A 12,298-nucleotide genomic window follows, 5' to 3' on the forward strand; every position below is an offset into this window, starting at 1 on the left:
CAAAGATGGTAACAGAGAAACTGCCAGGTGGGATTTTCCCTCGGTCTCTTTTCCCCGTTGGGTCATAGGAATATTATGACACGCGCAAAAATTGAATCCTTTCCAATTATATATATATTATTATATATATATTATATATATATATATATATATATATATATATCATAAAGACCTAGTTTTACAGATCATGGATAAAGCAACCATTTATGAAATATGACAAATCCTCTCCCTGGCCAGGAGTAGACACCGTCAGAGGAATATTACCCTAATTGCCAGCATAGAAATAGCCCTCGCGAAACCAAGCGCAATTACTTTTCAATTACCCTCTAATTACCCGTCGATACACCGAATACCCTTTATTTTCTTTGAATGACTTTGTATGTAGTTAATGTCTTGCGAGGACAATTGAATCATGATGATGATATGATGATGATGATGTCAAGTCTTACGAACAAAGGAGCTGAGTGGCTGGCTGGCTTATGGCACGAGGAGAGACGAGGTGTCGCATGGCAACATAACCGACCCACACACACACACAGACAGACACACGCGCGGACGTACACACATCATGGCTATCATCTGCTGGATGACCCACTGAACAAGAAATCGTAATGCAGACATCTAAAACACTATTACAGAGATTGATCTACGGACAGGATTACGGCACAATATGTCCTTCGGTTTTCGGCAAATAGTTACAAGTTTATATATATATATATATATATATATATATATATATATATATATATATATATATATATATATATCATTTAAACCTCCAACAGCCAGGATCGAACCCGGGACCCTTGTGCAACAAGCGGGAGCGCTACTACTAAGCTATGATCGCCCCTAATAGGGGCTATCTCCCGGCTGTGTGAGCCTGATGGGAAAAGACCGGTGTAGACCCCGTTGCTCACCAACGTGAGACGAAGTGTATTCGAGTACATAGTATTCGAATAGTCATTTCCCTATTAGGGGCGATCATAGCCTAGCGGTAGCGCTCCCGCCTGTTGCACAGGGGTCCCGGGTTCGATCCTGTCTGTTGGAAATTGGTATGTTCTATGAAGGTGCGCGTTCATATGCACCTTGTTCTTATATATCTGGGGATAGGGGATTAAGAATACTTCCCACGTATTCCCTGCGTGTCGTAGAAGGCGACTAAAAGGGGAGGGAGCGGGGGGCTGGAAATCCTCCCCTCTCGTTTTTTTTTTTTTCAATTTTCCAAAAGAAGGAACAGAAGGGGCCAGGTGAGGATATTAAAAAAAAAAAGGCCCAGTCCTCTGTTCTTAACGCTACCTCGCTAACGCGGGAAATAGCGAATAGTTTAAAAGAAAGAAATGTACATTATCCCTGGGGATAGGGGAGAACAAATACTTCCCACGTACTCCCTGCGTGTCGTAGAAGGCGACTAAAAGGGGAGGGAGCGGGTGGCTGGAAATCCTCCCCTCTCGTTTTTTATTTTCCAAAAGAAGGAACAGAGAAGGGGGCCAAGTGAGGACATTCCCCTAAGGCTCAGTCCTCTGTTCTTAACGCTACCACGCTAACGCGGGAAATGGTGAATGTGTATAAATATATATATATATATATATATATATATATATATATATATATATATATATATATATATATATATATATATATATAGTGTCTAAGTTTCTTGACAATACAGATTTGTAAACAAGAGTCTCACATAGTTGCTACGTATATCTAATTGATATCATTAGATTCCCCTCACTGGTCCTGCAAGATAAAAAAAAAAAATAAAAAGAAAATAAAGAAAATAAAAGACCTTCGGCAACTTGCCCGGAGAGAGTTACCAGTTACCAAAAATACGGAACCATTATCTCTTTTTTTTTCCGGCTGGGATGTTACGGTAACTAATCATTTGTACGCTCGGGAGCGAATTTATAACAGCTGCTCTGGCTGGAATCTAGATAATTTAAGAGGCACGTATATCACACGACGAGGCAGCAATTATAGGTGTCAGAAGTTATTTATGTGTCTGTTACATTTGTCCGTACAAGGCTGGGGCTCCGGAGCTATCAGATCACGAACAAGGACGCTGATTTATACCCGAGGCGGCCAATGCTGAAATTTGCATGTCAACTTATGTAGCCAGAATTACTCGAAGTCAGAGTCTGATTAATGTAGATTGATCGCCCATGATTCTCGTGTCAATGATAAGTAGTGTGGTTATATATGCAGGACGGGCCATTGTTGTGTTCAAGAGGCCCCCCCCCCCCCCCCCAGCTGGTTGAAGTGTAATGTGTGTGTGTGTGAAGGGAGAGAGAGAGAGAGAGAGAGAGAGAGAGGCAAAGGTATGGACGAGTGAGGGAGGGTAAGTGCGCGAGGTGAGGGATAGGTACGGCCCGAGTGAGGGAGCGTGAGTGTGTGAGGTTGAGGGAAGGCTATGGGCTAGTGAGGGAGTGTGAGTTTGTGAGGTGAGGTGATGTACGGTCGAGTGAGGGAGGGTAAGTGTGTGAGGTGAGGTAAGGTATGGGCGACTGAGGGAGTAGTTCGGCTTGCCAACCAGGCAAGGTCAAAATTTGACTAATGTTTTTATTTTCAAAAAATCTGTTTGTTCTTCCTTAAAGGGGAGGAATGTATGTATGAATAATGGAGTATTGTATAATTGCATTAATGCAGTATTGTATTTCACTTTCATGCGAATCATTAATATAGATTCCCTTGCCGAAAGGAACCACAGCAATTCTATAAAATGCTACGCGCCAACGCAACATTGTAGTCAAATGCTGAGACGTACTCCCTCCTGTTAACCCTGCGGTAGATACATTTTCTCTGTGTATTAAATCCTATTAGAAAATGGTCACATAATGAACACTAGCTAATGCAATTCAAGCATATTTGTGGACGCTTGGCGTTGCTCATTTGTATACGAATTTCACAATGTCTCTCTACTTCATCAATGTCCGTCTGGATGATGCGACACTGTTTAAGAGAATAGTATCCAAACCCACTAAAGTATCGCAAACTGTAGCGGTTACCAAGCCACTAAAGTATCGCAAACTGTAGGGTTATATTAGCTTGCTTGGGTCACATCTGCGATTGTTTTGCGTCGAGAGCAAAGCGCATTCCGACCCAGCAGAGGTTCGTTGTCTTCCCGTTTTCTGGCCTCTGTTGTCCTCCCGTTTTCTGGCCTCTGTTGTCCTCCCGTTTTCTGGTCTTTGTTGTCCCTGTTTTCTCGTCTTCGTTGTCCATCCATTTTCTCGTCTCCGTTGTCCATCCATTTTTCGTCTCCGTTGTCCTTCCGTTTTCTGGCCTCCGTTTTCCTCCCGTTTTCTCGTCTTCGTTGTCCTCCCGTTTTCCGGTCTCCGTCTCAAGTCAGGGCACCCGGATCCTCGCGACGCGACGGTCCTCTTTCCTCGCCAACCATGAGCCAAGTGCCTCTGTGTTTCATACATCTACGTAGACCACAGGGGTCAGAAGCGATCTGTCTGTGGTCACTGGGAGTCCATGAGACATTCTAGTCGTATGGCTTTCGAGGTCTCTCTCTATGGAAGACCCAGTTCGGGCTAAGCTTGTTGTTGTATTCGACGGCCATTTGGGTATTCAAACCGAAGGTGTACGATGCTTAGAATGACTAAGTCTGGCAGCGAGAATGAGATTAAGTGACGCCACTGAAGGCTAGGTAGATACAGAATACTTTTGAACTCTTTATACTGTACAGTGTTTTTGTTCTACCCAATCCGCTGTAATATTATGGCTGAATGTATTAGAGTGTGAGGGTCCTTGCCACAGTTATGGTGGAACATAAGCTTACTTTTGAAGTCCATTCGCAATAGTTTCTATTCCTTATCATTCAAAAGTCTTGTGCGATCCGTATGTACACCTAATATCAGTATGAGCTCATGAACTTAAATGGTTCGTTGTTACAAAGCTTAACTTAACGACAAAATCAGCTGAGAAGTGGTCTGAGGGTAGCAACTTAGGTCATCATGATGTGCCAAGACTCGCCAATGGTTTCCGCCTGACTCTGCTGCCAACGAGAAGAAACGTTCCAGCACTAGTAATAGTACTGGACCCCTCACGCGACCTTTGTCCCTCTGATGAACATCATTATTTCAATCATTAGCTCTACCTATATTCGTCGTCTTTCGGATAAAATCTCTCCTCTGTTAAACATCGAACTGTCGATGATCTTCTCACTAAACCTTGCTCACGTCTCTGTCTCATAATCTTCATCCATTTCAAAGGAGGTTTTTGTGTGTAATCTAACGCCTTTGAACTCGGAATCCCCTAACTTAGAGATTTTGCTTTGTTTCGCCCTACTGTTCTCCGAACTCTATGTAAAGTTTCTATAACCTCCTCCGACATCCTCTCAACCTCGAACTGAGGTTCCTCTACCGAGGAGACTACAAACCCTACCCCGCCCTCCATTCTTAATGATCTAGGGTAAATCATGAACCCACCCTACTCAATCATCAACCCACCCTACTCATCATGAACCCACCTTACTCCTCATCATCAACCCACCTCCTACTCATATTCCTGACCGCTGTGACCGCTCGCCTAACACTCTCTCAATCTGTTGTTCACGCTCTGGTTACACAATCTCGCCCCGAGTTGGCGCATCTGACCACGCTCTCGTCTTTGTATCTCTTGTCAACTACACCTCTACCTCCACCAGCCCCTTCTGGCCATAAATACTAGCACCTCAACGCGGACGAGAATAACTTGAGATCCAAATCCTTTTTGACCCCTTGGTGTAGATTAGGCCTCTACTGCCTCTCCTCTGGCGATGCTCCTGTCTCTATTGAACATACAGCGGAGGGGAACTGGTGTCGGAGTGTCCCCTATTCTCCTAAGATATCCGCTTCTAACGATCCGTGGGTCAACCATGCCTGTTCCTGAGGTCGGGCTAGGGATCAGGCCTATCGAGTGAAGAAAAGTCCTCCTTCCTCTTGCTCCTATTCAGCATTCATCACTGCCCGTGATCACTGGGAGCAAGTCGTCTCCGTGAGGCGAAGCGTACCTTTCTTTGTCCCAAGGAAGTTCGACAACCTCTCCTTTTCGCCCACTGATAGGTCTTTCTACTCTTTGACCAAGGGCGTCTCTAACAACTTCTCTCTCTCTCTCTCTCTCTCTCTCTCTCTCTCTCTCTCTCTCTCTCTCTCTCTCTCTCTCTCTCTCATTCTAACCCTTTCCACATTTCAATCGAAAGCTCTCGATGTGGGCTTCTGTCCGTGAGGAGCACCCAAGAAGGGACTAAGAAGACATTATGATTACGTACAGTAGACAGTATGGCTAGATTAGGTGAGAGACTATGACGAGTGACCCACTATGGCTGAACACTGAGACTAGTTTGTGAGAACACTGGCTGGAGAGTGAGACACTGTGGCTGAACGAGTGAGACACTGTGGCTGAACGAGTGACACACTGTGGCTGGAGAGTGAGACACTGTGGCTGAATGAGTGAGACACGGTGGCTGAACGAGTGAGACACTGTGGCTGAACGAGTGAGACACCGTGGCCGAACGAGTGAGGCACTGTGGCTGAACGAGTGAGACACGGTGGCTGAACGAGTGAGACACTGTGGCTGAACGAGTGAGACACTGTGGCTGAACGAGTGAGACACTGTGGCTGAACGAGTGAGACACCGTGGCTGAACGAGTGAGACACTGTGGCTGAACGAGTGAGACACTGTGGCTGAACGAGTGAGACACTGTGGCTGAACGAGTGAGACACTGTGGCTGAACGAGTGACAGACAATGAGACATGATAGCCGAGCAGTAAAACAATATGGCTCAATGCTGGGTGAACGCTATGGGTGAACAATGGCTGCCAGGCAGTATGGCTGAAAATATGTCCATAAATCAAGGTACTTTATGGCTTAGTGGCAATATGTGTGTGTGTGTGTGTGTGTGTGTGTGTGTGTGTGTGTGTGTGTGTGTGTGTGTGTGTGTGTGTGTGTTCACATTAACAAATTATGGCTGAGCAGTGAGACAATATGGCTATGTTATAACATACTGAATAAAGGAGCCATGTGTGAGAAAAGTGAGGGGTAACAAGGCTCAGCAGTGAGGCAGTGATCGAAACCAAAGGGATATTTGGTAGTCTACAGGACACTGCTACAGAGAGAGAGAGAGAGAGAGAGAGAGAGAGAGAGAGAGAGAGAGAGAGAGAGAGAGAGAGAGAGAGAGAGAGAGAGAGAGAGAGAGAGAGAGAGAGAGAGAGAGAGAATACTGCTACACCAGGAGGTCAAAGTTACGCCACGAGAAGAAGAAGAAGAAGAAGAAGAAGAAGAAGAAGAAGAAGAAGAAGAAGAAGAAGAAGAAGAAGAAGAAGATAGATAGATAGATAGATAGAGAGAGAGAGAGAGAGAGAGAGAGAGAGAGAGAGAGAGAGAGAGAGAGAGAGAGAGAGAGATATGGGGCCCCCTCTTCGAGCCCTGGGGGTTACTTACTCTGACACGGGCCGTAGTGGGCCACCATGAGCCTCTTCTTCTTGCGGCACGCCCTCTTCAGCAGGTGGCACTCCGACTTGTAGGTGCGGCCGTCGGAGCCGCAGACGGCCTCCTTGTGCTTCAGGTGACACTGCGGGGAGCAGACGCATCGCGGGGCACCGCACCGCACCACGCACTTCCGGTCCTCCCCGCAACGCACCCCGGCGCACGTCACTGCAGAGAGGAGGGGAGCAAAAAGGTTTGAAAGAGTGCGTTGAAGTCTCTTAATTTCATATTGGTGCAGGCGTACTGTGTCTGAACACACTCAAGACCCATGGACACACTCAAGACCCATGGACACACTCAAGGCTCTGGTAACACTTACACTCAAGACCTTAGTCACACTCAAGAGCCTGCAAACACTTATCCTTAAGAACCTGCCTTACTCAAGGACCTGGGAGCACTCACACTCAAGAGCATGATCATACTAAAGCTCAAGGCCCTGGTCACACTCACAGTCAGGCCCTAGCCACACTCACACTCAGAACCCTGGCCACACTCACACTCAGAACCCTGGCCATACTCACACTCAGAACCCTGGCCATACTCACACTCAGAACCCTGGCCACACTCACACTCAGAACCCTGGCCATACTCACACTCAGAACCCTGGCCATACTCACACTCAGAACCCTGGCCACACTCACACTCAGAACCCTGGCCATACTCACACTCAGAACCCTGGCCATACTCACACTCAGAACCCTGGCCATACTCACACTCAGAACCCTGGCCATACTCACACTCAGTACCCTGGCCATACTCACACTCAGAACCCTGGCCATACTCACACTCAGAACCCTGGCCATACTCACACTCAGAACCCTGGCCATACTCACACTCAGAACCCTGGCCATACTCACACTCAGAACCCTGGCCATACTCACACTCAGAACCCTGGCCACACTCACACTCAGAACCCTGGCCATACTCACACTCAGAACCCTGGCCACACTCACACTCAGAACCCTGGCCATACTCACACTCAGAACCCTGGCCACACTCACCCTCAGCACCCTGGCCACACTCACACTCAGAACCCTGGCCACACACACACTCAGTAGCCGCAACCGACCACCAGTCAGTTGACGGTGACCTTACACCCAATCATTTCGAGGTGGTGACCACATCTACATGTGCCAAGTCCTAACGACCGTTCCATACATCTTCCATTAAATAATTGGCGAAACTCGTTGTTGACCTCGTCACTCACACTTCTGGAAGCCCCCTGAGGTCAACTCTGTGTGTCACCCTCTCCGCCGCTCAGGTCACCAAAGGGTCGTCTACAGACTCGCTCGCTCAGTCAGGATCGTGACTGAGGAATTTCAGGGGGAAGGTGGCCTGGGTTTTGCCCCCACAGTCTTGTACCAGTTACATATCACCTTATCGGCGACATCTCCCCGAGGGGCTTTGACAAGAATGACATCCGTGTGAAATATACTGACCGGCTACAGGTCCAGGGCGCCCAAGGAGTCAAAGACACCGCGGCTCCCCAGGGGTTGTACGGGGGGAGCCGTAATTTGGGCGGGAAACCACCGGGCGTCGAGGTTAACGAATCGTAAGTTCGGCGAGAAAACCGCCCGGGCCGGCGTCAATGACCCAGGCGATCCCCCGGGAATGAGTGGGACTCTGATTGACTTGAGGAGGAGAGGAGGAGGAGGGGGAGGAAAGAATCTCCATTATGCTAATCTTCTGCAATGGCTGGATGGTTGCAATCAGGGGGGCGCCATCGAAGAAGGAGGAGGGAGGGGAGAGAGAGAGAGAGAGAGAGAGAGAGAGAGAGAGAGAGAGAGAGAGAGTTGAGTCGTGGGCCCCCCAAAACAGCCCCGAACAAAGCCACCTCGCAACACACCCCTAGCCACTTTGGCAGAAAAGTAGTGATCGAATCGGCGGTTTCATATTCGCCGGGGCTCATTCCAGCTGGCCCGCCTCTTGTTCCTTTATTGGAGAGAGCATCTTTATGGGGCGGCGCAAAAGAGGGTATTTCTAGACAAACGGGTGACAGACACCCTCACCAGCACGGAAAATGAAAGATTCCCCACCTTTCCTACGCCTCTCTTTTTCTTGCCCTCGCCTGACGCTCGTCTGCGCTTGCGCCTCAGCCATCAACCGACCTACACTGCATCGCCAGGAGGTCTGTGCGCCCACGGGATATTGCGTTATCTTAACGCCCTCAACGAACGGCCTGCTAACACTCTGGCACATAATGCATCATTGCAAAAGATGATTACGCTCACAACCGCTAAACTACAGCGAAGACTTCACGTTGTAACGTTAGACATAAGCTTCCATATCATCTCTTCTTTACAGTATATTTCCCTCCATTGTTGACAGTCAGACAGGGTACGCTATAGGGTTTAGTGTTATAACATATGACAAAGCCAGGCCAGGGAATTTAGCCTAACATCTGACGAAGCAAGGTTAGAGAGATGACAATATTAGATCGGCCAAAGCTGTGGGCCAGAGAATTTAGCGTACAGCTCTGACAAAGTTAGGCCAAAGTAAGCGAAGGTAAGCTAAAGCGTTACCAATGTTAGAAGCTGACGATGTAAGAGAGAGAGAGAGAGAGAGAGAGAGAGAGAGAGAGAGAGAGAGAGAGAGAGAGAGAGAGAGAGAGAGAGAGAGAGAGAGAGAGAGAGTTAGTTACCAGTGTCAACATCTATGAATGAAGTTACTGGTCCACCTTAACTGGACGCAATCACGGACTAAAGGATCTAAATAAGGACAACGCACGCAGGCAGAAATGACCATTGACTCGACTGATGGACCGAGTCTGGACGAGATGACGGCCACTGAGCCCGGGAAATACACATATATATGAGAGACATAGAGTATGTGTAGGGGCGAACTAGACGTAGCATTCAGTGAAGGAAAATAGTAAAAGCGACATGATTAATTCACCGATGCCATCAAAAATCGGGGCGGAGAGGAGGAGGAGAGAGAGAGAGAGAGAGGGAGGATGATGCAGAAGACCAAGATGGGCATGTATTGAAGCATTTTAAGCGAGAAGAACCTGTTGTCAAACCTCGGCATTTCCCGCAGTGAAGGAGCAGCGTCAGGCACCAATGGTTAATCTCTGGAAGGGTGGGGGTGAAATCCCAGTTCCTTCCACGTCTTCTATTATCAAACCTTCTTAAAAGCCATGAGCTATCTGGAGCAATTGAGGAGAGAGGTCGTGTAGTGTCCCGGGGTCAAGTTGTGAGTTGATAAGAGACGTAGAAGGATCTGAGTGATGCGTATGATCCAAGTCTCATGATTTTCTGGGTGGTGATGTTAAAAGTTGTGTGTGTGTGTGTGTGTGTGTGTGTGTGTGTGTGTGTGTGTGTGTGTGTGTGTGTGTGTGTGTAACATCTTCAGTGGCCTTTGGTTGCTCTTGGTGTGAAGGCTAACTGGTCTGAAAGTTGGAGAGGAGAGATGAAAGACGAACTCTTTCAGGGAAGGGCGGCTGTATGCAAGGCAAATTTCCTGGAAGTGGCTGAGGGCAGGAACGGTGTGGAGGGAAGAGAAAGTTTATTTAGCTTACTAAGGTTTTATTTTTCCCCTTTCTTCCTTCATGAAGGTGTAGGAGAACAACACACTGTGAACTGGTGCTCTTTGTGAAGAATGTTGGAGACGTTCGTCTTGAAGGTGCCTGACGACAGGGAATGACCCAAGGGCCCTGACATGTGGTGTTGTGGCCTCCTGTGCCGAAGCTTGTGGAGCAGCAGGAGTGGCGGTGAGGTCAAGAATTCCATGCGGGCAAAGGGACTGAGAAACCTATGGTAGAATAATATGGCTAAAGGCCGGCAAGATTTGTTGCTGTTGAACTGCGTGTAAAGAGAATGTTTGCCCGTGTAATTATTATCATTACACTTACTGGCAATGTAATCATGAGCATTACACTTATTTAAAAAGGGGTTCCAGGGTGCGTTTAGCCCGGGCTGTACAGTAATCTATGGCGTCTATACGTGAGGGTACGTTTGCCTAGGGGTACCCTAGCCATATCTTTACTGCTACGTCCATCCCCTACCTGGAGCTTCTCATCCACGAGTGGATCATTCCACGAAGCGGCAGAAATGTAACGCTTGGTGACGACGGTAGTAACGTCTGGGTTAAAAGACGTAGAAATCGTTCATAATTAATTTCCCCCGTGTAGAGGGCAGTCAAATGCTACGAGTGTCAGTGATGCCCAAAGAGCATTGGACCTGATTCACTCCTTCCTTCCGCAGGAATGTCAATACCATTCAGTAGCCTAAGACCAACTCTCTCTCTCTCTCTCTCTCTCTCTCTTTCTCTCTCTCTCTCTCGAACGTGTGTAGAGCTACGTGTTTTCGAGCGTCATGCGTGAGATGGACAACCTCGCCATCTCACACATCACGTATGACAACACGGGACTCGCACATCTCGCTCATCTTCATATTTGTTCGCGGTTTTTCACACGCCAGCGAGGTAATGCCAGGGAACAACAGGCGAAGAAATGGTCTTGTCTCTTGCATCCATTTTCAAGCTATCAGCGTGTCATGCAGCGAAAGCAGAGCCCCCTCTCCACAACCAGGCATCACAGACCTTTTTTAGTGGGTTTTTCTATAGCGCGTCGCGCCCCGTGTATCACATCGCTCCAGTTCACTCTATCCCGTGAAAACGCTTTACACCCTCTTGCATGTCTAGACCTGGAGCATTCCTGAGCATTTTTCCGTCAGAGCTACTAGAATATATATATATATATATATATATATATATATATATATATATATATATATATATATATATATATATATATATATATATATATATATATATATATAAAATCATCAAATTTTGGCGACAAGAACCAGTCTTACGTTTTTTTTTTGCTGTAACATGTAAGAAATACCGTGGTGCAGTTAATTATAACTTAGGCATTGTCTACACCTGTTGCTGTGTGGTTGATGAAGGTAATCCCTGCTCGTTAATTAGCGTTGTTATGTACGATATTCATCCCGGCTGTGACCTTGCAATGAGGCACCCATTGTTAAGTTTAGCATCCTCTTGCTGCTGCTGCTACTACGGCAGATTCCACGAGCCTTTAGCATTCCAATGCTGTTGGTGTTTGTGTATCCGGTGTATCTATGACAATATACATACATACACACATACATACATACATACATACATACATACACAAAGGAATCGAACACTTACTATTTGTGTAGCCTAGCCATTACCGTACTCAGCTCCCACACAAATGGAAGCGGTTCGAATCCTTGCATTAGGAGGACATTATGTGTTTAGCGAGAGTGCGCGCACATTGTGTTATATTCGCGCTTAGGAGCAGTTGAATGTGGTCCAGAATCATGGTACGAAGGTGAGGTAATGTGAAATGTTGGAGACTGGCCTAGCAAAGGTCCCGTGGCGCTGCTTAGGGTGCAAGAGTTGAGGTAAGCGTCCCGTAAAAAAGCATAGTTACCGATTCTCGTGGAGCTTCTGTAGGAGAGGTGTGTGGTGAGTGCCACGGTCCTTTATGCTGCAGGAGGCCGCGGGGCCGTAGGTACCCCATTAGTTCAAGTCACTTGTTTGAGACAGTTTGTGGTGATGTCCCACGTGACTCCTGCCGATGTGAGTGTAAAAGATGACGCACGACAGACACCAGCCAGGTGTCACAAGATGGACTGACGCCTGACGAAGGAGTTGCCTTAAGGGCTCAACGACTCGGAAGTCGTATGAACAAGACTTTAGGCAACAGGGTGGCGCCGCTCATTTGTTGAGCTCAGGCAAATCTACTGACTACCTGACTGCTTCTCTCGTCATTGTTGATGACTGGGAATATAAGTGGCAGCCAGACTCGAGTCTCGGATGCGGTCCTTGGGAGATGAAGATG

At 47.3% G+C, this 12,298-nt stretch overlaps 1 protein-coding gene across 2 annotated transcripts in view; it reads right to left on the reverse strand.

Moving 5' to 3' along the window:
- Positions 1 to 12,298, reverse strand: part of Fs (Follistatin) — a 267,994-nt gene that overhangs the window by 107,573 nt on the left and 148,123 nt on the right. For both annotated transcript variants that reach the window (XM_071662923.1, XM_071662924.1), the window contains exon 4: positions 6,424 to 6,636. In XM_071662923.1, the coding sequence (XP_071519024.1) occupies positions 6,424 to 6,636 (213 nt within the window). The remainder of the gene's footprint in view (positions 1 to 6,423; positions 6,637 to 12,298) is intronic.

Source organism: Panulirus ornatus, chromosome 6 (genome assembly GCF_036320965.1).
Source record: "Panulirus ornatus isolate Po-2019 chromosome 6, ASM3632096v1, whole genome shotgun sequence".
Taxonomy (NCBI): Eukaryota; Metazoa; Arthropoda; class Malacostraca; order Decapoda; family Palinuridae; genus Panulirus; species Panulirus ornatus.